Source organism: Natrix helvetica, assembly GCF_964273705.1.
Source record: "Natrix helvetica genome assembly, chromosome: 1".
NCBI classification, from domain to species: Eukaryota; Metazoa; Chordata; class Lepidosauria; order Squamata; family Natricidae; genus Natrix; species Natrix helvetica.
In genome coordinates, this window is record NC_138548.1 from 243,091,875 (window position 1) to 243,115,547 (window position 23,673).

At 43.1% G+C, this 23,673-nt stretch overlaps 1 protein-coding gene across 4 annotated transcripts in view; it reads left to right on the plus strand.

Annotated features, from left to right (window-relative positions):
* The window catches only part of GCGR (glucagon receptor), a 44,322-nt gene extending 21,040 nt beyond the window's left edge, over nt 1-23,282 (plus strand). For all 4 annotated transcript variants that reach the window (XM_081969518.1, XM_081969517.1, XM_081969516.1 and 1 more), the window contains exons 2-14: nt 6,398-6,539; nt 6,635-6,743; nt 8,015-8,122; nt 9,248-9,363; nt 9,488-9,594; nt 11,209-11,362; nt 14,145-14,304; nt 15,679-15,739; nt 15,988-16,057; nt 19,427-19,515; nt 20,488-20,626; nt 20,736-20,777; nt 21,621-23,282. In XM_081969518.1, the coding sequence (XP_081825644.1) occupies nt 6,486-6,539; nt 6,635-6,743; nt 8,015-8,122; nt 9,248-9,363; nt 9,488-9,594; nt 11,209-11,362; nt 14,145-14,304; nt 15,679-15,739; nt 15,988-16,057; nt 19,427-19,515; nt 20,488-20,626; nt 20,736-20,777; nt 21,621-21,920 (1,509 nt within the window). In that variant the 5' untranslated portion in view covers nt 6,398-6,485 and the 3' untranslated portion in view covers nt 21,921-23,282. The remainder of the gene's footprint in view (nt 1-6,397; nt 6,540-6,634; nt 6,744-8,014; nt 8,123-9,247; nt 9,364-9,487; nt 9,595-11,208; nt 11,363-14,144; nt 14,305-15,678; nt 15,740-15,987; nt 16,058-19,426; nt 19,516-20,487; nt 20,627-20,735; nt 20,778-21,620) is intronic.
* Nucleotides 23,283-23,673: the final 391 nt, after the last annotated feature.

Here is a 23,673-nt window from a genome sequence, read left to right on the forward strand (position 1 = left end):
AAGGCAGACTCTAAAAACCATTAGGAGGGCCTGAGCTGTCATGTAGCTTGGGTGAGACTACTTGAATGTGGCTGGTGCAAAGAAACTGGCTTCTAACCAGAAAATCTCTGCCCAACAGTGCTGGGCTGGAGCAGGAAGAGGCCCTTTCAGTTCAGGGACTGGGCCAGGAAAGTAGCATGTCCAGCTGGGTTAAGGGGCATCGAGAAGCACAAACTGAATTATTTCTAAGGAAGGGCAGATTTAGAGCAAAGGTTTTCTTTTTCTGGAAGAATCTACAGCTCCCAGGATAGCGTGTGACTGGGCTTCCTTGGAGGGTACTTCTCTGCCAGCAATACAGTAAAAAAAATAAACTCTTCCAGTGGAAAGGTAATAGCTGACAAAGAATAAAATTAGTCTGTCCTCCCAATGCGTGCATATACCAATATCTCTGCAAATTCCAGCAACCTGAGAGCTCTTAAATTCTCCTGGGTGTGGAATTTGAGACCATCTCCAGATGTTGCAAGCTGAAAAAGGGCTTCTTCCTTCACAGCAAGGAAGTCTGTGTTAAAGTTTGATAGCAGTACCAAAGGAGCAGTTTCCAGTAGGGAAGGAGGTGGCTCTTTCTTATCATTCTGGCTTTGAAGATATAGTAATTCCCAGAGGGGGAAATTTGCCTGTGGAGTTCACGGTCCAAGAAACCTGAGCCAAGGTGAGCAGAGGCTGTACAGGCTCTTTCCAATTAAGAGACACATTATATTTGTCCGTCTTATTTTAATATGAAGAAAGCTCATCCCAACAGAATGGACAGCTCTTGCTGCTGCTAGCTTCCTCCAGCCTCTCTGATTAATGAGCTTTCTAGCTCCCAGGCGGCAGCAGTTAGACGCTATTAAGAGGAAACACGATTTTCCCAAGGATAAGAATAACTTAATTTGGTGAATAAATAAATAATAAATAAATAAATCCTGGGAGCAGGATAGAACTTGGGGTGGGGGGGGGGCACTCTAAAGACAGAGAGCTAGATACAAACTACCCAGTCCCTGATCAGAAAGACTCTGCTTCTACCTTCAGTGTGTTGAATTTAGATGTAGAGCATTAAATCGGGGAGTTCTAGGCTTTATTTCCAGGTCTGAGCCCAGCAGGGCAGACTTCATCTAGAAAGACATTGACAGTATATCCAGAAACTCAATAACAAGCAGTGGTGAGTTCCTACCGGTTCAGACTGGTTCAGCTGAACCAGTAATGTTTGGTGGCCTGGGAAGCTGGAACCGGCAGCGACCCAGGCCTGCCACGCCCCTGAACCGGTTCTCCGGGTTACCACACCGAGATGATCTGCACATTATGTAGCCCATGTAGGAGTTCTAGTTACTTATAAAACACCACAGAGGCATGCATGTTTCCCTGCAGCTCATCTGAGAAAGCTTCTTTCGTGAAGATATAAAAATAAGAAACAGCTTGATCAAAGTCACTTGTGGACACGAGAGAAAAAGGAAATAGTGTGGCATTACCGTGTTTCCCCAAAAATACAACCTGTCCTGAAACTAACGCCTTGCCACATTTTTCGCGTGGGCAAAAATATAAGCCCACCCCCAAAAATAAGCCTCCTGGACAACACCCCCCCTCTGCTCACTGATCTAGCGGTATCCCGAAGGTGCCAAGCCGGGGGAGCTGGGGGGACGCGGAAAGGCACTCACGTTGCTTGGCACCTTCGGGATACCGCTAGGTTGAGGACTGGTGTTCTGCCTGGCCAGAGGGGGGAATTGGCGGGTGGCTGCTCCCTTGCAAGCGGGCTCCTGAAGAGCTGGGCACAGCCTCAGGGGCGAAGCAGCCATGAGGTGACCACGCTGACGAGCAGCCACCCTTGGCTGTGCCCGGCTCTTTGGGAGCCCGCTCGCAAGGGAGCAGCTGCCCGGCAACCCCAAAACAATAAGCCCTCCCCCTATAATAAGCCCAAGGCCATATTTCATGGGGCAAAAGAAAATAAGACCCTATCTTATTTTGGGGGAAACACAGTACATCGTAGAAAGGCAGGGATCCCATGTCACTTCCAAACTAGAAAAGACAATAAATTTATGTCAATGCATCCCTAAACACTTTTGCTATTGTAATGGAATTTCTGAAACAAGGTAACATAATTCAAGACTTTACATCCATTTGGCTCCATGAAGCTTTTAGCTAATTATACCAAACATTAAAATCTGACTATCCACATGAATCTATTTATTTCTCTTTTTTTCAAAAAAAAAGTATTCTACAGCACCTTTATCTTAATCCTCAAGAAACACTTTTCACAGCTCTTTAAATAATAATTTCACTTATTTGCCACAAATGTTTACATGCATTACTACTGTATATTCTTTATACAACATGTGCTTATATGCATTCGTGTGATACAGGCCTGTGTTACATTCCTAAAAAGATATTCTTGCTGTTATTCTTGCACAACACTGTGTGGTTGTTAAAAGTGTTACCTAGTTGAAGTGGAATTTCCTTATTCCTGTGAAAATGGAAGAGGGGACACTTGTGAGTTATGTATTACTCCAAAGTAGAGAGACAGCCAACAGGAAAATAACCATGCCATGCTCTAACCTCTAATTGCTTTTCCCTGGGAAAAACAACCAATTATGATATGCATATTTCCACATAATCTGGAAAGCCCTTGATTTAAACCTCATTTTGGATAATACTGATCTAATATCCTGGACGCTGCAAAAAATTTGGAGGATGTTATATTCAGTGCTCTGATTTTCAACAAACAGTTCTCAGTAATCATTAAATAGAAGAACTATTTTTAGTTGCTAAAACCGACAACTGATTCACACATTGTCTCTCTCCTAATCCATGAGTCTAAAATCTGCACCGCTCTTTTTATTTTACACAATTATGTCTTACTTTGACCCTAGTTGCAAAAGTGGATTGTAATGAACAGTATCGTTATCAAAATCAAATTGAATCAAACTTTATTATAAGGAATGGGAAGGTAATATAATTTATACAAGAAAGTGTAAGAGCAAAAAGGATATGAAAAGTGTAAGAGGCATAAAAGATGACATCAAAAAGAAAATAAACTAAATGTTCATAAGCGGCTAGTCTATTAAATGTTCTGTGGTGTCAGACCTAACATCTGAGTGCTAATCGTGAGCCAGAAGTCATTACCTGGGGAAGGTTCAACACAGCTGCACAGAGCCTAACAAGATTGCATGATGTGCTTGGATTGATGCCTGAAAGCAGCAGGCAGTTTATCCACAGAATACTGCATATCCCACCAAAGCACAGAAGAATTAAAAGCAGGCGTGAACACAGAAACCCCCGTAGAAGGCCCTTGTCTTCAAAGAGGAAAAGCTGAGCCTATGGTGCAACTACTGAGAAGTCTCTGGCATCCTCCAATCAAATGCAGACCAGCCATAGAAGCAGGGCATCAAGTTTTAACTCGCTATGGGTTCAAGCTTAGAGGCAAAAGGCAAGATACAAAGCATATCTAGGAGATTTTTTTTTCAATGAGCAGAATCAGTAGCTTTCATATGCGGGAGAGAAATATGCACGCTATAGACAGAATTTATATGCAGAGCACATCATGAGAAAAGTGGGGCTAGATGAATCAAAAGTTGGAATTAAGATTGCCGGGAGAAATATCAACAACCTCAGATATGCAGATGATACCAGTCTAACGGCAGAAAGTGAAGAGGAACTAAATAGCCTCTTGATATAGGTGAAGAAGGAGAGTGGAAAAGTTGGCTTAAAACTCAACATTAAGAAAACTATGATCATGGCATCTGGCCCTCTCAATTCCTGGCAAATAGATGGGGAAGAAATGGAGGTAGTAGTGACAGGTTTTATTTTCCTGGTCCAAGATCACCACAGATGGGACTGCAGCCAAGAAATCAAAAGACTCTTTCTCCTGGGGAGGAAAGCTATGGCAAATCTAGACAGCATACTAAAAAGGAGAGACATCACCCTGCCAACAAAAGTGTGTAAAATCAAGGTTATGGTTTTCCCAGTTGCAATGTATGGCTGTGAAAGTTGGACCATAAGAAAGGCTGAGCGCCAAAGAATTGAGGCCTTTGAACTATGGTGCTGGAGAAGATTCCTGTGAGTCCCTTGGACTGCAAGGTGATCAAACCAGTCAGCCCTAGAGGAGATCAATCAACCCTGACTGCTCTTTAGAAGGCCAGATTCTGAAGATGAAACTCAAATACTTTGGCCACCTAATGAAAAGGAAGGACTCACTGGAGAAGAGCCTAATGCTGGGAAAGAATGAGGGCAATTACCATTATGCATTGCCATTTAATCACATCAGGGGAGACCCAGTTATTTCTATACTGACTGAAGGATCACCAACTGCTCTGGATTTACACTATTCGTGCCTGTATCAGTGGGTGTTGGTTTGACTATCGGTTCCAATTACTGTGACCCACTTTTGTGGATTCATTGCAATCAGTAGGTGGTCTAAAAATGTCTTAAACAAATTAATTTACTGGATGAGTATGTTGTTCCCACGAGGGGAGGCAGCAAGAATTATTAGCCACAGGGACTCCTTCTCTTGCTAAACCCAAACTCTCTACTTTGGATCAATCACATCCTGACAATTTCGGAAAGGTGCAGTTGCCTTCTAGCAAAAGAGGATCTCCCGGGTTTCTGGTTGTCCTTTTCCATCGAGAATTTGGGGGACTGGGAAGTTCTGGTGTCTGGTGGGAAGTTGTTCCTTCCAAGGCTCCACAGTTAAAACTCCAGCAATCCAAGGCCAAGGGATTTTTGCCTCATGGGGTAAGAGGAGCAGCCCCCTCTTAATCCCAGCAGAGCTCTGGCGGGATCTGTTGCCAAAAGCTTGGCCTGTTGTTGCAAGGTGCCCAGCAAAGAATAGCTTGCTTGTCCAGAGCACTGCAGTCCCATTCAGAAGCCCTTTAACCAGATTAGAGAAGGATTGAAGGCATTAGTTCACGGGGGCCTCGGAGTTTATTCTGCACGAACCCAGGGCATTGCCCAACCACCCATGGGAACCCAGCATAGCTTTCCAGCCAGGAAGTCTGACTCTGGGCACATGGGGGATTTTGTCAGCTACCGGGAAGGGGGCTCCTGGGTTAGGAGACAACAAGGCTTGAAGAGCCAGGGATCCCAGGAGGGTGTTAATGATTAACTGCCTTTTGAGTCCTAACTGGACTGTGCCAGGAGCTGTAAACAAGCCAGAGTGGTGCTGGCGTATTCTCCCTCGTCCCTCCCTATTTTCTTGGACAGGGACTGTGGGGAAGGGGAGGGGGAAGGAGACATATTGACTGGATCGGGAGGAGAGAGTCCCGGCTGGCTTGAACGCAGGCCCTGACGGTGGGATGGAATGCAAAGGACAGCGTCCACGAGATCAGCACTGAAAGGCATCCAGTCCCCTGTGCTCAGCACAGCACTTCGGCCCCTCTGTCCTGGTAGCCCAAGGAACATAACCTTCCCTGCTTTCCCATGCACAATGCTACTTTTGACCTTAGGAACATGCATGCAAGCACACACATCGGCTTTGGGTGCCATCTTATTATTGCTATTGCACCCAGAGATTGCATAGCTATACTACCCTCTGCTGGTCCCCCCAAGCAGCACAGTTTCTGGATATCCCTCACATAATGTACTTTTTAATCCCCCAGACATAGCGGCTCTAATGCATTTTATTTTCTATACCCTCTTGCCTGTAGATACTTAGTTTTCCGTGCATACATCACACAACTAACTTACCATCCAATTCTTCCACTCCCTGGCAAGGGGAGCGTGTCAGTCAATATTGCGGGCCAAGGTACCTTGCCAGGCAAATGAGGTGGCCTTCCTAGTTCCAGATGTGCTTTTAGTCATGGGATCAACTGCTGGATCCTCTGTAAAGAAAACTTCAAGCTTTATTTTTTTTTAAAGTGCTCTTTTACTTGGCTGCATATTATTCTCTGGCAAACGTGCGCTCGTCTGTGAGTGAGTTTGCAAGGCGAGACCATACTGTGGTTCTGAGGCGATGAGGCAACATTGTGCTCACAACTCTAAGCCCTCAGCAGTGGAATCAAATCCAGCCCAGAAATAACTCCCCTTCCCCCAACAAGCTCCAATTGCAATGGCTGGCATCCGAAGCAGCCCCCTAAGTTGGTTGTCCTCCACTCCCCCTGGCTCCAGTGAAGGAGGTCCCAGCACCAACCAGAGAGAGTCCAAACACTAGTGGGTCCTTGACACCTGGCCTGGAAGGAGGCTGAGCATCCATCTTTATTCCTGACAGGTTCCTTTCGATCCATGATTTGCTGGCACTAGACTGACTATCTGGATGTAGCCCAGCAAACCCTGTCTCCGCCTGCGTCATCAACCTTAGAGACGCGCTCCTGAAGCTTGGAACTAACAGTAGAGCAGTGAGGAGCGCGCAAGCATAAGTAACTTTGCTTCCCCTCCTCTTCCTAATTCTTTGCAGGAGACCTGACAAAACATCAGTAGGACATCTTGCAGGATACCAACAGCTCCAGGGGTATCCCTATGCAGTTTTGCAGCGCTCCAGAAGGATGTCCCAGTCACACCTTGTCGGAATCTTGCTTGCATTGGTGCTCTGCCTTCAGGTAAGGGTCTTGAGTCCTTGTCTGGTTTGTTTCAGATCAAATACACAAACAGTGAGCAGTCCAGTCCACCTTTTTTCTTCCTTTCTTTTCCTCAGGGAGCCTCTGCCCAGGTTATGGAATATGTCTATGAATACGTGTATGAAAGTTGGAAGGCTTACAGTGAAGAATGTCATCGCAACATGAGCCTTTGGCCACCATCTACTGGTGAGACAAGGTCCCTCTGGAGATTGAGTATCAGCTGGCAATTTATCTGAGCAAGGAAAGTGAGACAGGGGGCAAGCATTAACAGTTCAGCAAAGTGTTTACTTATTTTCTTCCAGCTTGATCTGCTGGAGGCATATGCTTTTGAAAGCTGAGTTCCTATGCTTTTTTAAAAAAAGAATTTTATTGGTTTTTAAACATTTATGGGAAAAGGTAAAGGGGTGCATAGAAAATTTTGGCAGCTCCCACACTAGTGGTAGAAGTCCCTCCAAATCTCACAATTTTTACAATATTAAAAACAAGATATAAAAGATAAGCAAAAAACAGAATCTTATTCTACATTGTATCAACCATGTGTTCAATCATTTTTCCTTTGTCACTTTCTAGTATATCAACAATTACTAGTATTTCAAATACTTTTATTTTTGTGACCTGAGCCTTTTCGATATTGCTCCTTCCTCCCTGTCCCCAGGTGGAGCCACAGCCCCCCCCTTCATATCTTGTACCTTGCTACCCTTTTCACTACCTTCCCTGTGTTCGTCCTCTAGGAGGGAGAAATGTTTTTTAATGAAGGCTTCAACCTCCTGCACTGTATTAATTCTAATCCTAGTTCCCTCCCAAAAGATCAACATTCCCTCTGGCAATAACCATCTAAACCAAACTCCTTTATTGTATAATTTCTTTGATAAGGAGGAATACTTCCTCCTTCTTTCTCTTATCTTTTTCGGAATCTGCTTAAGAATGGTGATTTCTTCATCTTTATATTTCAGTGGTCTCTCCCTTTGGGCCCCAAGCACCTCAGTTCCTATGCTTTTTGATAACATCCTGAAAACTATTATGCAAGAATTTTGGAAATTCTGGCATTGGAAGAACAGAGAAAGACATCACAGAAATAGTAGAATGTAACTTAACAGAACACTTATTTCCTTGAGAGTGAGGTATTCATGTATGTACAGACACACACAAATGGTTACAAGGCTGATGTTTATGAATGAAGTACAAGGCAGGAAATCTAGGCAATCATACATGTATTCGCACGTGAGTAAAGCAGGGGGAATGATCTCATAGATATTGATCTTCAGTACAACTTATTTGAGTCAAGTCAATTCCCCAGTAGAGTTTATTGGGTAAAACATTTTAGGTCCACATAATGTGAGATAAAAAATATAATCGTGGAAATAGAATAAAATAGTAAAAATAAGAAGCACCCACCCACACACACACACACACACATAATTGTTGTACCTATCTTTGTATTTTCTTCTCTTCTCTAGATTTGGTTTGTAACCGAACCTTTGATAAGTATTCGTGCTGGCCTGATGCACAACTCAACAGCACTGTCAACGTTTCCTGCCCCTGGTACTTGCCCTGGTATGATCAAGGTACAGTATTTGCACTAAGGAGATGATTGCCATTGCAGCATGTATTTAGCAGGGAAAATGGGCTGTGTGTATCTAAACAATGCATATGGTGATTCTAATGTCGGAGAACTTGGGAGACTCTTTCACTTCCATCTTCAGCCAAGGAAATTCACTGGATAATTGGAATAAACAAACATACTCTCCTTCCTTATCTAAACAGGGAGATACAATAAGAGAATATGATGTACTGCAGGGGTATCAAACTGGATTTCTTTGAGAGCAAGATCAGCATTGTAGTTCTCTTCCGTGGGCCAGCCGGGAGGGGGGGGGCAGTTGGTGGGGTGGGATATGGGACGGACGCCTCCTGCAACACCTTGCTGGGCCAAAGGGGGCATGGCCCCACATGCTCCATTTTGGCCAGCAAAGTGCTGCAGGAAGCCGTCCAGGCCAAACACATGTCCAGGCCAAACATGCGGAGGCTGCATGTGCCCCCCACCCCACCCCCCATACCCCATTTTGGCTGCCAGAGGCACCACGAGCCACTCCTTTGCTATTTCCAAGCCAGCCCCACGGGCCAGATTTAAGCATCCTTGAGTTTGACATCCCTGATGTACAGTATTCTTCTATTATATAGGCCTGGAAGGTAGTAAAAAATTCAATGATACATGTCAACTTTCAGCCTAAGAGATGGCTGTATATTAGTCAATATGCTTACGTATGGTCTATAATTCACAGTGGGGGAAATGAATGATATACTATGCCATTATTATTTCAAAGCTCTAGAAAGTCTTTTTCTAGTTTTTACTGTTTTGTTTATTTAGTTTTTGTTACCTATTATTTGAGATACTTCCCTAAAATTTAGATTTAATGTAGTTTATCAATTTTAAAATATAATTTAAAAGCTTACACGCACTATGCTTCTGTTCTGAATGAAAAGAGGGTCATAAAACTAATATAAAATAAGGGAAATGGTCAGCGAATGCATAAAAGATTAGCCTAATCTTCTGGGGAAAGGTGAGATGAAAGTCAGAATTTAAATTTAGAACAGACATTAGAATCAACAATAGATGATTAAAGCTCAGAACAGGTAGAGATTCTCCATGGAGTCAGATATATTTATGATAATGTTCCTCTTTCTTCCTGTAGTGAAGCATGGCTATGTATTCAAGAAATGTGGTCCAGATGGACAGTGGGTAACTGGTCCCGGAGGGAAGTCACTGCGCAATGCTGATCAATGTATGATAGACAACAAAGAAGACCAGGTTAGCAGAGATCTAAATAAGCTCTATTAATTTCTAAAAGATCATCTTTTTCTGGCTTCCAATAGATATTTGAATTGATTTGGTGCATCAGACGAACTTTTTTCCTATATTTTTTTTCCCCCAGGAGTGGTTTGATAGAATCTACGGAAGCTTCAGAGTGATGTACACGGTGGGCTACTCGGTGTCCCTCTGTGCTCTGCTTCTGGCCTTGGCTGTGTTGCTGGGCTTCAGGTGATTTGGAAACTGGACCGGGGCTTGGAGATGGTGGGGTGGTTGACGCTTGCAATAGTGGAGGAAAAAGGAAGAAAAAAGAAAATGAATTGGGTTGGAACAAGATGGATTCCTTCAAAATGGGAGGAGAAAAGAAAGAGGGGGGGGGGATTAGTAGAGCTGGGTCATGCATCTACTATTAATGCCATCAGAGTAAACACTAGGCAATGCCAGCGGGCGACACCGAGGAGTAGGGCCTTCTCTGTGATGGGCCCAACCCTCTGGAATGACCTCCCCCCCGACATTAGAACCACTTCTGACCTCCGCTCCTTCCGGCAAAAACTGAAGACCCACCTGTTCCGATTAGCAGGCCTGGCATAATTCAACTGTCCCTCCTGGCAAATGTATTATATCTGGTTATTTTAGAGGTTTTTTAATTTACTGTATTTGTTTTTAGGGGTTTTGAACTTATTTTATATCTGCTTTGTACAGTTCTTTTAACTGCATTTTAACCTCCTCCATGTCAATTGTCAACTGTACATATTTAATTTTATTGTATCTTGGTATATTTTGTATTTTGTATTTTGTATGAACTGTACACCGCCCCGAGTCCCTTTCGGGAGAGGGGGCGGTCTAGAAGCATTAATTATTATTATTATTATTATTATTATTATTATTATTATTATTATTATTATTATTATTATTATTATTATTATTATTATTATCCAGGGCCTCACTCAGCATAATGAGCAAAAGAGGCCCTCAAGCAAAACAGGTGTGGATTATTGATAGCTACATGATAACAGGGTTCCAATGTCTCAGGGGCTGCCACAAAGAAGAGGGAGTCAAGCTATTCTCCTAAGCACCTGAGTGTAGAAGAAGAAGCAATGGGTGGAAACTAATCAAGGAGAGAAGCAACCTAGGAGAAATTTCCTGACAGTTAGAACAATTAAGTGGAACAACTTGACTCCAGAAGTTGCGAATGCTCCCACACTGGAAGTTTTTAAGAAGATGCTGGATATCCATTTGTCTGAAGTGGTATAGGGTCTCCTGCCTAGGCAGGGGGTTGGACTAGAAGACCTCCAAGGTCCCTTCCAACTCTGCTATTCTATTCTATTCTATTCTATTCTATTCTGAAATATACATTATCCTCTACTGAGGGAAGCCCTAGTCTTCAAGTCCAACCTCTTAAAATTATCTGCTTCATCTCTACTGATTAAAACAGTCACTTTGACAACTTTAAGTTGCCTTGATTTCAATGGGAAGTTGAGGTCCAGACTTCTTAAAGTTGCCGAGATTGAGAAAGACATGATTCAAAAGACATTTAACCCTATTCCATCTCATTCCACTTTGGGCACACCTTGGGGGAAGATGCGTTAGAGTAGACACACCTAGCTATTCTGGAGAATCTGGATTTTCTTCAGAACTGTAATGTGAGGGGTTGTCGCAGGGGGTTGAAGGAGAGTGATGAAACTGCAAGAACTGAAAAATTGATGAATAGAACGAGGGCAAAAAACAAAACAAAACAGGGAATGGGAGGAACAGTGGCCCAGTGGGGTGAAAGTTTGGGCAGAGAAGTACCGCGTGACCTGAGCGAGATGGACAGGCGTTTTTGACAAGCTCTCTGCTCTCCAGCAAGCTGCACTGCATGCGCAACTACATCCACATGAACCTCTTCGCCTCCTTCATCCTGAAGAGCGTCACAGTGCTCACCATCGACACGCTGCTCCACACTCGCTACAGTGAGAAGGTTGACGACTACAACGTGAGCCTTTGGCAGAGCGACAAGGTAACAATATCCTCTTTTGTAGTCCCTCATTTATTTATTTTGTCTCCTGTTTCCAGCTACGTTGTAAGGCTTCCACCCAACCAACGCCCACTTCCTATATAGGTACAGATCCAATAAACCAGTGGTTCTCAACTTCCCAATGCCACGACCCTTTAATACAGTTCCTCATGTTGTGGTGACCCCCAACCATGAAATTATTTTCGTTGCTACTTCATAACTGTAATTTTGCAATTTTCCGATGGTCTTAGGCGACCCCTGTGAAAGGGTCTTTCGACCCCCAAAGGGGTCCCGACCCACAGGTTGAGAACTGCTGCAATAAACCCTATGCCAGGAGTTTCTGAACATTGTGATAATGCAACCCCCTCAAGTGATAAATGAACTTCTGTGACACCTCTGCCATCATGAATTAGGATGGACAAATAATTAATGTGTCTAAATAATTTATGTGCATATAAATGATCACATGTTTTTATATGTAGGCCAGCTGGTTCCTCTGTATCACTAGAAATTCTCAGGTTTCAAAAACTACAGTGGCCTACTGCAGGCTCCGGAATGGGACTTTCCGGCTCCTACCCTTGGCTGCACGGGCTTCTCCACCTGGATTCTGCCTCCGGCCATTCACCACTGGCTTTTCTCCTCGGCCGACCCACCCCCACCCATTCACCCTGGACAATGGGCCACAGCCCCTCCGTCCCACATATTTAACCGCAGCCCATTCGCCAAAGCAGAGGACATCCTGGGTTTTTTGCCACCTGGGACAGTTAGCTGCCAGCGCTGGCAGTCAGAAGCCATGGTGCGATCGATGGCAGTTTGGGGGAGGGGCTGCAGCCAAATTGCTTTAGGAAAGCTAAACACTTGTTAGGAGAAGGTGTGCCATTGGCCAGGGCGAATGGGTGGAGGCGGGCCAGGCGAGGAGAAAAGCCAGTGGTGAATGGCTAGAGGCAGAACCCTAGCAGAGAAGCAGGCACTTGGCCAAGGGTAGGAGCCAAAAAGTCCTGGACCCGCAGGCTCACTTAGTCACAATGGGGAGTAAAAGCCTGACTGAGTTTTGACAATGCTACTATCCCGTTAGTTTTTAAATAAATTGTGACACTCTAACCTCCCCTCCACACTTCTTGAAGATCCTTGTGCCTGGTCCCAAGCTCCAGTCTAAAAATCTCCGTTTTATGGCCATCATTCTGCTTTCTACAGTCTTGGGTTTTTTGTTCCCATGGTCAAATAACGAAGGACCATTGAAAAGTTTGGGGATGGTTTAAAATAATTTAACGGGGGGGGGGGGAATATTTTTAGGTCAGCTGACACTTACATCCAGTTTAATGCTACATGTCAATAACCTTCACATAAGGATGTTCTATTGTTCTTCATGTATGTAATTGCTGAAGATAAGATCCTTGTGAAAGCTCATCCTGGAGCTAGGCTTTGATTCAAAGTGAGCTATGGTCAGGCTATAAAAATCTCTGTTCAGTGATTCAGTGTTTGTACTTCCTACGTTTATTTGGTGAGGAACATCGGATCCTCTGGAAGTTTCTGAACTACATTTCCCAGCAGCTCCAATCAGCAATTCTACATTCACAATATCTGGAAAGTCACACATTACACGTTTTGTAATCCTAGACATGAGAAGCAGCAGTGTTTGCTCTCATCAAGCAATTTGTAACAACTAACAACTGTAATTCACAATTCAAGGAAAAGCCACTGGCACACTGCCCAGAAAGCTCTGAATCTTGTGAAAGTGACAAAATAGTATTTCATCCTTTTCTTTTTTTCCTCCGAGACTCCCCAGGCTGCCCCACTGCTAGTTTTTAACCCTAAGCCAATGTTCCTCAGTCTTAGCAACTTTAAGATGTGTGGACTTCAACTCCCAGATCTAAGACCACCCACACAAACAGGCAAGCCACCAGAATATAAACTGACAGCAAACAGCATTCCTTACTAGCACTGATGGTGTTACCTGTTAGGGTAATGAAACGTCTGCAGGAAAACAAGCAAGCGCAAATGTCTATGGAGATTGTCAGGCACTGAAGAAGCTTCTTGGATGAGAAGCAAAATGTCTTCAAAGAAAAACCAGAAAGTCCAGTTGCCTCTCGAAAAAGCACCTTTGGGACAAGCAAGCTCAGAGAACACCAAGGACTCCTAACTCCAAGATTCCCCAGCCCACATGTATGAAGTCCATACATTATAAAATTGCCAAGGTTGAGAAACACTGTCATAAGGCATCAACTTGAGAACTACATGGTTAGGACAAAACCGCTTCCCAGTCTCCAGAAACCTGTCGTTTAGAGCAGGGGTCCTCAAACTACGGCCTGCAGGCCGGATACAGCCCACTGAAGCCATTAATCTGGCCCGCGAGGGACCAGGAGGCTGCCCCACCCACATCACCCCAACTACCCGCTGGCCCCCACCCACCTTCTGGAGGCCAAGCAAGCCAAAAGGGACCCCCGTTTTTGGCCTCCAGAGAGAGGGAGAGAGACGCACACAAACACATAATCAGAAGTCCCTCACACACACCCTAAGCCAGTCACATCCCTTCACTAAACTGCTTTACACCCCCAGGAGCATAGCAAATTAAAGTTTAATTTGTGCACATTGTTTAATGGATTGCTAAACTGGCCACGCCTACCCAGTCATATGACCACCTAGCCACACCCACCCAGCCGGTCAGGCCCCCCAACAGTCTAAAGGACCGTGAATTGGCTCCCTGTTTAAAAAGTTTGAGGACCGCTGATTTGGAGAAACATGTTCTTGGGATTATCCTTCTTCCTGACTCCTCTCCTTTCTCCAGGCAGCCACAGGGTGCCAGGCAGCCACAGTGTTCATGCAGTATGGTATTGTGGCCAACTATTGCTGGCTGCTCGTGGAGGGGCTTTATTTGTACAACTTGCTGGTGTTGACTGTCTTCTCGGAACGCAGCTATTTCACCCTCTACCTCTGCATCGGCTGGGGTGAGTACAGGATAGGGAGTTGAGTGTCGGTAATCATCAGGGCACAGATAAACCTCATCTCTAGGAGAAGAACACAAGGGAATCAGCTGTAATATCAGAACAAGAAACAATATAATTGGAGGTGGAACTAGAGCATGTGATCATATTCCTGATGTCTGGCGTAGAGCAAGTGCGACAATTATGATTATGAGAATAGCCAGGATGTACGGATTTGACCCAGACTGCTTCTTCGGTTCCACTGGCAATTAGTTTAGATCCAGTGGCATCTTCTTCTGGAGAAACAAAGCGGAGGGGATGGCTATTGATAATAGCAGCTGCAGTCAGCAACCTCCAGAAGTTCACACATTGCCTTCTCATTGCAGTTTCCCACTTACTATTTCCCACACTGTTCAGGAGGATCCAATTACTCTTCAAGAAACCTCTTCTGAGGAAAGGAAGCATTGTGGAAAATCTCTTCCTATGTCTTCCTTTTTGGGGAATGCCCTATGGTCCATCCATGGGGAATATCTGGATCCCAGCCTGAATGTGTTTTTGTAGGTTCAGTTCAGCTCAGCCATTTTACCTGCAGGTGTCATTCTGCTCTATGAAAATGAAACTTGGTGCTCTTTGCAAGTTTTCCAAAAGATCAAAATGTGTAGCAGAGGTGTTTTGAAAGCAATTGAATAGCTATTGCCTGATTTTTTTAAAAAAATACATATATTGAATCATCGATTCTAACTTTTGCTTCTGTCCTTCAAAGTCTCACCTAAATAGCTTGTGGTTTTACAGTGCTATCATCCCTCATTATTGACCATGCCAACTATGACTAAGGAGAACTGGACTTCTGTGATACTCGGAGAACCTTACATTGCCCATTCCTGATTTAAAGCATATATAATGAGCAACTCAGGAAAAGTTGGAGGGTCTCAATAAACACAGAATCTGAGAAACATGAGAACAAACTAGTTGTGATCCCAATCACACAAGCAGAAATTTTGCATTGGCTTTTTAACATGTTAATTACATGCATGGGCTAACTCAGATCAGGATTAGGAGATGAAGGTTAGGGAGTTTGATCACTATGTACCTATGTATGTGCACAAAAGCATCGTGCACATGCATCGGCAAACCAATAGTTAAAAAAAAAAGGAAACCCACCACTGTACTGGGGCAAATGCCATTGAAACCAATAAGTATCTGTGCGACTTCAAAAAACTGAATGAGAAAACCTCAGAATTTGAAAACCTGCCTCCCTCATATCTATACTTTAGGAATTGCAGAAGATACACATTGGGTGGAATCTAGAACATTGACTTCTCCTGCACTGACTTTTTGGTTGTGATGAAAAGATGATCATTTCTTGCATAATTCTGTTTCCTTTTTTATTCCCCCCAGGAGCCCCAATCCTCTTCATTGTGCCGTGGGTAGTGGTGAAATATCTTTACGAAAATATTCAGTAAGTTACCCCAAAAAATGGTACAAAAATGCATTGTCCACATGTGTAGATGATGTGCAGGCTGGCTATGGTCTTTCTGTAGCTCCAGTATTACCAGGAAAGTGCCACTCACATGAGATTTGGAAATGCTTGGTCAAGGACATCGTACCATACAATGTATGAGCAGCACGAAAAATTGCTGAAGAATAAGAATCTGTACCCATTTTCTTTCTTTTTTTCTTTTTTTCTTTCTTTCTTCACTCCCCCAGTTGCTGGAGTACCAATAATAATATGGGATTTTGGTGGATCCTGCGTTTCCCTGTATTCTTAGCCATTTTGGTAAGCCCCCCTTTTTTCTTTTCTTTATTGAAGCCTTTATTGGAGCTAAATGCTCTGTTCCAAATTGCATCATTTTCTTGTTTCCAGCTGTGCTCTTTCTATGTTATGTTCTTTTAGCCAATTAAGGGCAGGAGTGGGGGAACTGTGTACAGTATTTACTTTTCATCTGTGAAGGCGATTCACTTGTCAGGCATGCCTCCTTCAGTATCCAAGAAAGAAAAAACTCCATTTGAATAGAGATAAAGTACTTTTACTAGATATGAATTGATAGCAGCGAAAAGGAAAGCAAGATCTGAGCCAAAAAGGTGCAAACAAGTACATATCAAATGATTACCCAGCCCCCTCCCTCCAATTACCCCAGCCCAGGTTGGTATGTGAGACGGTTGACCAAGACCAAACATCAGCCATCAGCCTGATGAGGCCTTTTGAAGATGCACCCTACATTGCACCTTAGGGAATCGCAGATTGGACACTGGGCTGGGGTGATTGGAGGGAAGGGGCTGGGTAATCATTTGATATGTACTTGTTTGCGCCTTTCTGGCTCAGATCTTGCTTTCCTTTTCGCTGCTATCAATTCATATCTAGTAAAAGTACTTTATCTTTATTCAAATAGAGTTGAGGTTTTTCTTTCTTGGATACTGAAGGAGGCATGCCTGACATTAAGCAAGATCTCACCTCACACCAATCCCAGAGTTAAAAGCTTCCGTGAAGGAAGCACCCAAATGTCTAACCCCTGCAGCGAGCAGGAGAAGACGATGGCAAGGGTCACAACCAGCCGAAAACCAGAGGATGGTTGACACTTTTCCCTCCTGTCTTTATTCACTTTTAAAAAAAAATTACATATCTTAGGATGGCTTCCAATGATCAATCAATCAACAAATAAGACTTAAACTTTATTTTCACTTTGAATGTACATTAACCAGCATACATTAAAATGAAATTTTGTTGCTTACAGCTCTCACCAAAGGTCACCGCCTCCAATACACAATACATAAGCATGACAATATAAATAAATAGATACAAAAATATGCATATACCCACATATATTATATGACAGGGAGAAACAATGCAGTTTAGTTCGGATGTAATATTGTGAAGCTCAAATCACTGCTTATTACAAATAAATACCTGAAATTTCAAATATAGATCTTCAAAAAATGATTTGATATTCTAAAACTCTTCTTTCAGGGTAGAAAAAAAGCCTGTTTAAAAAATATCCCCTATATTGTGCCATAATTGCTCTAAGAGGGGGGTAGATGAGCCATAGCCTGCCAAATGTGTGTGGCCTACATTGGATAGGCACATAAAGAAGAAAATATAAGCAGTATCTTGATGGAATGAACCCCCTGGCCCATCTATAGGTAGTCCTTGACTTACAGGCATTTGTTTAGCAACTGTTTGTTTAGCAACCGTTCAAAGTTAAGACAGTACTGGAAAATGTGACTGGCAACTGGTCCTCCTTATTGTGATTGTTGGGGGCAATGTGATGCCATTTGTAAACCACTTGGAGAGTGTTGTAAAGCACTATGGAGCGGTATGTAAGTCTAAGTGCTATTGTTATTGCTATTGTAACCTTTGCAGGATCTCCATAATCATGTAATCACAATTTCAGCCCTTAGCAACCATGATGTATTTATGCTGGTTGCAACATCACAGGATCACCATTTGTGATCTTCCCAACCAGCTTCCAACAAGCAAAGTCAGTGAGAGAGGCCAGATTTGCTTAACGACTGCATGGTTCACTTTGCAACTGGAGTGATTTGCTTAACAACCATCATAAAATTTCGGCGTGACTCATTCAACAATCGCTGAGCAATGGAAATTCAGGTCCTAGTTGGGGTGATAAGTTGAGGACCACCTTATAGTAGTCCTGCAGTCTCTTCTCACAGACTTTTCTGCACAAGGAAGCTCAGTGGTTTTGCAGCAGATGACCTTCCGAGGGAGGTCACAAGGCAGGGGTGAAATCAACGTACCTTCACTACCGGTTCGCAAATGTGAGCATGCGACATGCACAGAGCTTAAAAAACGGGACATGATGACATCCGGGCGGATGGGCAAAGCCTCCCACTGCCACCTCTACCAGTTCGGGCAAACCGGATAGAACCAGCTGAATTGCACCACTGCCACAGGGCCATCAAGGCTAATAGCCATTGATCCCATGACTTCCATGAATTGGCCCAATACTTATTTGAAACCAACCCAGCTGATAGCCAGATCCACATCTCATGGTAGCAAAATCCAGAGCTGAATTGTCTGCATTCCTCCTGTCAGCAGAATGATTTACATAAAGCCAGTCCTCCAATTAACCTCTGGGTCCCATCCGCCTGCCCCAATTTATACATTGTATACTGGATTTGTGAGTTTTATTCTATCCATTTTGATCATATAATCTTCAAATATTTGGATTGCAAATATCAAGTTGATTTTCATACTAAGCAGACTTTTTCTCATTTTGTTTTCTGTGTATAATAATAATAATAATGCCCAGTGTACATATAGGCATGTATATTTGGGATTGGGGTGGGGGATAACTTGATCCCAGTTGTTTACTTGTAAAGAGATTATAACTAGTATAATGCTTTGGATTAGAAAGGAACAAAGCATTGGAAGGGAATGAATGAATCTTTTTCTGGAATCACACAACTGCCCTCTATAAATGCAGTGTGATCCTGCAAAAAGAAACAATGGTTTAAGAGATTTTGGTTTAAGAGATTAGCAGCTGGTATTACATGAGCAGTTCTGCACACTCCAAAATGCTGCACAACCTTAATTGAAAACAGTAAGGAAACATAGTCCTGTGATCCTGGAACTATACTGTGGTCTGAGCACCAGGTCCTCATTCCCATTTGAATGACTAGATAGTCATAGGTATGTGTAGCAGCTGAAGATTTTGGCTAGTCTGATGTGATAACTTAACAAGAGTTATTATTAAGAGTTATCATCTTATGAAGAGCCACAATAGCACACAACTTATTTTTGAGAAAATACCAGAAGTTCTCCAGTAATGAACATACATTTTCTCGTGAGTAGCAAAACTCAGTTTCTGTAGCACTTTTCTTAAATGCTTACGTCCCAACATATGATTAATAAAATACTTCTCTGCAAGCCAGACTCTCGTCTGTCTACCTGGTCATTGAAATATTTTCTCTAGGAAATCTTATAGCACTAATTAAGGATTGAAATGATCAGTAGCAGGACAGAAGCTACGAAACAGTCACTGTAAATTTGGGAAGAGTGAGAAAATAAATCAAAACTATAACACTGTTCAAGAATCCTCTAGATGTTTACTATGCATAGTTCTCTGGTCAACTTATGCAATGCTATCCCTTCTGGCCCCTCAGTCACTCTGCTTCTTTTTCTTTCTTTCAGATTAATTTCTTCATTTTCATCCGTATCATTCAGATCTTGGTCTCTAAGCTCCGTGCCCACCAGATGCGATACACAGACTACAAGTTTCGGTACTGGCACTTGGCATTTTCCCCAAATGGCATGCTTCTTGAGAAAAGAACATTCTTTTCTCAAGAAGCATGCCACAATGTAAAAAAAATATTGAGACTCTAGAGAAGAGCAACAAATATGATTAGGGGACTGGAGGCTAAAACATATGAAGAACGGTTGTAGGAACTGGGTATATCTAATGAAAAGAAGAGCCAGGGGAGACATGAGAGCAGTGTTCCAATATCTCAGGGGTTGCCACAAAGAAGAGGGAGTGAAGCTATTCTTCAAAGCACCCGAAGGCAGGACAAGAAGCAATGGATGGAAACTAATCAAGGAGAGAAGCAACTTAGAACTAAGGAGAAATTACCTGACAGTCAGAATAATTTATCAGTGGAACAGCTTGCCTCCGGAAGTTGTGAATGCTCCAACACTGGAAGTTTTTAAGAAGATGTTGGATAACCATTTATCTGAAGTGTTGTAGGGTTTCCTGCCTAAGCAGGGAGTTGGACTAGAAGACCTCCAAGGTCCCTTCCAACTCTGTTATTCTATTCTATTCTATTTTTTCACCCTTTGTATGACATCCTTGACCTTCGAGGTCTGGGTAGGGCTTTGGCTCTGCACCATGCTCTATAGGTTTCTAAAATAGCAATTATGACATTAAGACTATAGCCCTTGCCAACTTTTGGTGTGACTCCCCATAAAAGTTTACTCTGAGTGTAAATTTGCATGTAAAAATGCTTAAAGTGACAAAAAAGAAAGAAAGTAGGAAATGCATGGGAAGCAATCAGAGTAACTGTACTACATTCACATCATGTCAAATTCAAATTCCGTTTTGGATCTGCCTAGTTTCTGGGAGTGAAGTTCCTGATGCACTTCAATCAGATTGAAAGTAATGCTTGTCTCTCACCCTGAAAGAGTGTGTGCCTCTTCCCTACACCTCTGATTAACTCTTTTTCCTTGTGATGAGGCCTAATCACCTGCTGTTCCTTTAGGCTGGCGAAATCAACCCTGACTCTGATTCCCTTGCTGGGCATCCATGAGATGGTTTTTGCCTTTGTTATTGATGAGCAAGCCCAGGGCACTCTACGCTTTGTCAAGCTGTTCTTTGACCTCTTTCTTGGCTCTTTTCAGGTGAGGAACAAGAACTGTACTAATATTCGGGCTCTTCCATATCTTCCGTGTAATTTTATTATTGGAAATGATTGTTACAATGTTAGTAACTACCCTTCTGTACCCCTAGGGAATGCTGGTGGCCATTCTCTACTGCTTTGTGAACAAAGAGGTAAGTCCTAAACAGAGAAATACAAGACACAAGCTTTGCTCCCTTCTGGCTAAATTATGAGAGGTCCAGAATTTCAAGCTACAATCATTTGAATGATGATGGAGTAGAGTACAATGTCCTTTTGAGTTTCAGGAGTCTCCTCATCAAGAAGCAATTAAAAGAGCAGCTATAACTATAGTTTTCAGTTCACACATCCATATGTGGCTGTACCACAGAACTGGCATTTTAGTTATCAAGGCATGCCTGCTGTGCAGTTTTTGGTAGAAATATAGCTGGAATATTACTAGATTTGGGTAAAACTAACACACTTGTTTGGATTTAAAATGCTAGCTGTAGTTGTAGGTGCCTTACACATCAAATTATTTGAAGTCATTTTTTTTTCATTTGCAAGAGCCAGCACCTTTTTCCCTTATTACACTTCCATACTCTGTCCATACTCGGTTTGAATCCCTAGCGCCGCGTAACGGGGTGAGCTCCCGTTACTTGTCCCAGCTTCTGCCAACCTAGATGTCCAAAACCACGTAAAAAATGCAAGTAGAAAAATAGGAGCCACCTTTGGTGGGAAGGTAACAGCATTCCATGCACCTTCGGTGTTTAGTCATGCTGGCCACATGACCACGGAGACGTCTTCGGACAGCGCTGGCTCTTCGGCTTTGAAACAGAGATGAGCACCACCCCCTAGAGTTGGGAATGACTAGCACATATGTGCGAGGGGAACCTTTACCTGTACTCTGTCCTATGCTGCAAACAGAGGTGTAGGGCTGTTCAAGGAGGTCAGGATGCTACAAATAATGATACCAAAAGGGCGACAAAGCCAACTTTTTCCTGGTGTCCTTCCTGTAGGTACAGTCGGAACTCACCAAAAAATGGACACGCTGGAAACTTGGTCGGGACATAGAAGAAGAGTATAAACACACATACAGCAACACCCCCAACGCTCGTAACGGGAGGAACAGCAGCACCTGTGAGAAGCACAAACTGGTTGGCAACTACCTCAATGGTCTGAGCTGCAGCCAAGCAACTGTACATACTAGCACGCAGTACCTAGAGAGGACCCACGGCAGCATCAGTGAAAATCTAGCTGTGAATGAACTACCTCCTTGCTATGAATTTCCTGACATGAAGGGAGAGAGCAACATCTAAAGCAGTTCAGTCCATTGTCTCCAGCAGTTTGGGACCATTGATTCTTTTCTCATAAGACAGCCATATTGCAGAGCAAGGATGGCAGAGCTGAAAGTCCAGGAGACACCGAGTGGGACGTGTGATTGTAAACCGACCAATGTCTAGCTCCCTGAAGTGATACCTCAGTGTCTGGTTGTGTCCTCTCTGAGATAGAAAGGCATATCCTGATGAGACTCATGTCCTCCTCCTCGTCTGCATTCATAGTATTCCATGGGTGAACTCCATTGTAGGTGAGCAGAAAGGAACAAGCCAGTGATAGCCCAGGAGAGTTATAGGCTAAAGGTTGGAGATGTCATGAAGTGGATTTTGGGTGGAAAGAGAATCTGTACTATAGCTAGAAGGTCTGAAAGCCTACAGTTCAGAAATTGCACATTGATTACTGTTGATCAAACTAAGAATCTCAGAAACCTTTCTAGCTCTTGCTTTTATAAAGAACAAGCAGAAAATGCATCAGCAGTATTTGTTAAAAGATAAACAAATGGAGCAGAAGGGGCTGTGCAATTTTTAAAAAATTAGTCATAAGGGAGTGTATATTCAGAGTTATTGCCTATTCCCTAACATGCTATATCCTGATGGAAAAATCTGCCAAAAAGATCTGGAAACCAAGTCATCAGCAAAACATGCAAAGTTATATAACTGTTCAGCATAGCTAAATATTTTATTTCCAAGTTTAGTCATTGCAGAATTTGGGTTTGAGCACAAGAGTTCCAAACTCCTTCTTGAAAATCTTTGTTTTGCCTCTGGAGTGGTGGTACCTGAGGAACGAGAGCCATGCTTCTTGAAGAAGGTATGGTATTCAACACAGGTGGTGTCCATCTGGAGAATTAGGGGCATAACTTGTCCACCTGAGCATCTGGGTGATTTCAGGAAGCCACTTAGTAATGCTGTAATGTCCCTCTTAACTGGAGGTTAGAAATGAGAATTACAGGATTCTGGGCAGCAAAATGCCCAGAATTTAACATTTAACCACAACCACAGTCCAAAACAACCTTACCCATTTTGCTGTGAGCTGCCCACCTGGGTTATCAGGTAATTTGCACATTGTTTTGTGGTAGGTGACAATATAAGTACCAAAAGTACTGCCTGTGATCTTAAGTAGGCAGCAATAGTAATGCTCACTCAAAAGTGAAGATGTTATTGACCAACTTTATGGCTGTTCCATTACATCCGTGCTGTGGAAACACTTCATTTGTTCCCAGGATAACTCTGTCCTGAATGATTCTGTAAATTGATTTTTGCTGAGGGCTGCCTCCGGGTCTGTGATGTCAGTGCCAATGTTCTGGAGATCAAACCCTCAATAAACGGTGTTACGTGTCTTGGCAACTTGGACGGTTCCTCCTGATGCACATCACAGCTCATCTTACCTAAGGACTGGGCTACACAACAGTTACTAACATGGACAGGAGCAGCTGTCCTGCACTGGCCACATTCATCAAAAGTATTAACCTTCATAGGAAAGTTATGCGACAGGTTTAAATTAGAACCATTGCAACAGACAGGTAATTATTGCCCTCTACGATTATGCAATGTCTCTTTCAAAGGCTAAGATTCTGTCCTCCTCAGAATAGGCGTGGAAGAATTCCTGTGGCATTTCCAGGGGCATTGAAACATTCTGATCCAGACATCACTAAGTAGACGCACAGAGATTATGTATGTTAGTCATAGAGCTCTTCATCACACACTCTCTCTTAAATATGTTCTTATTTTTAAAATT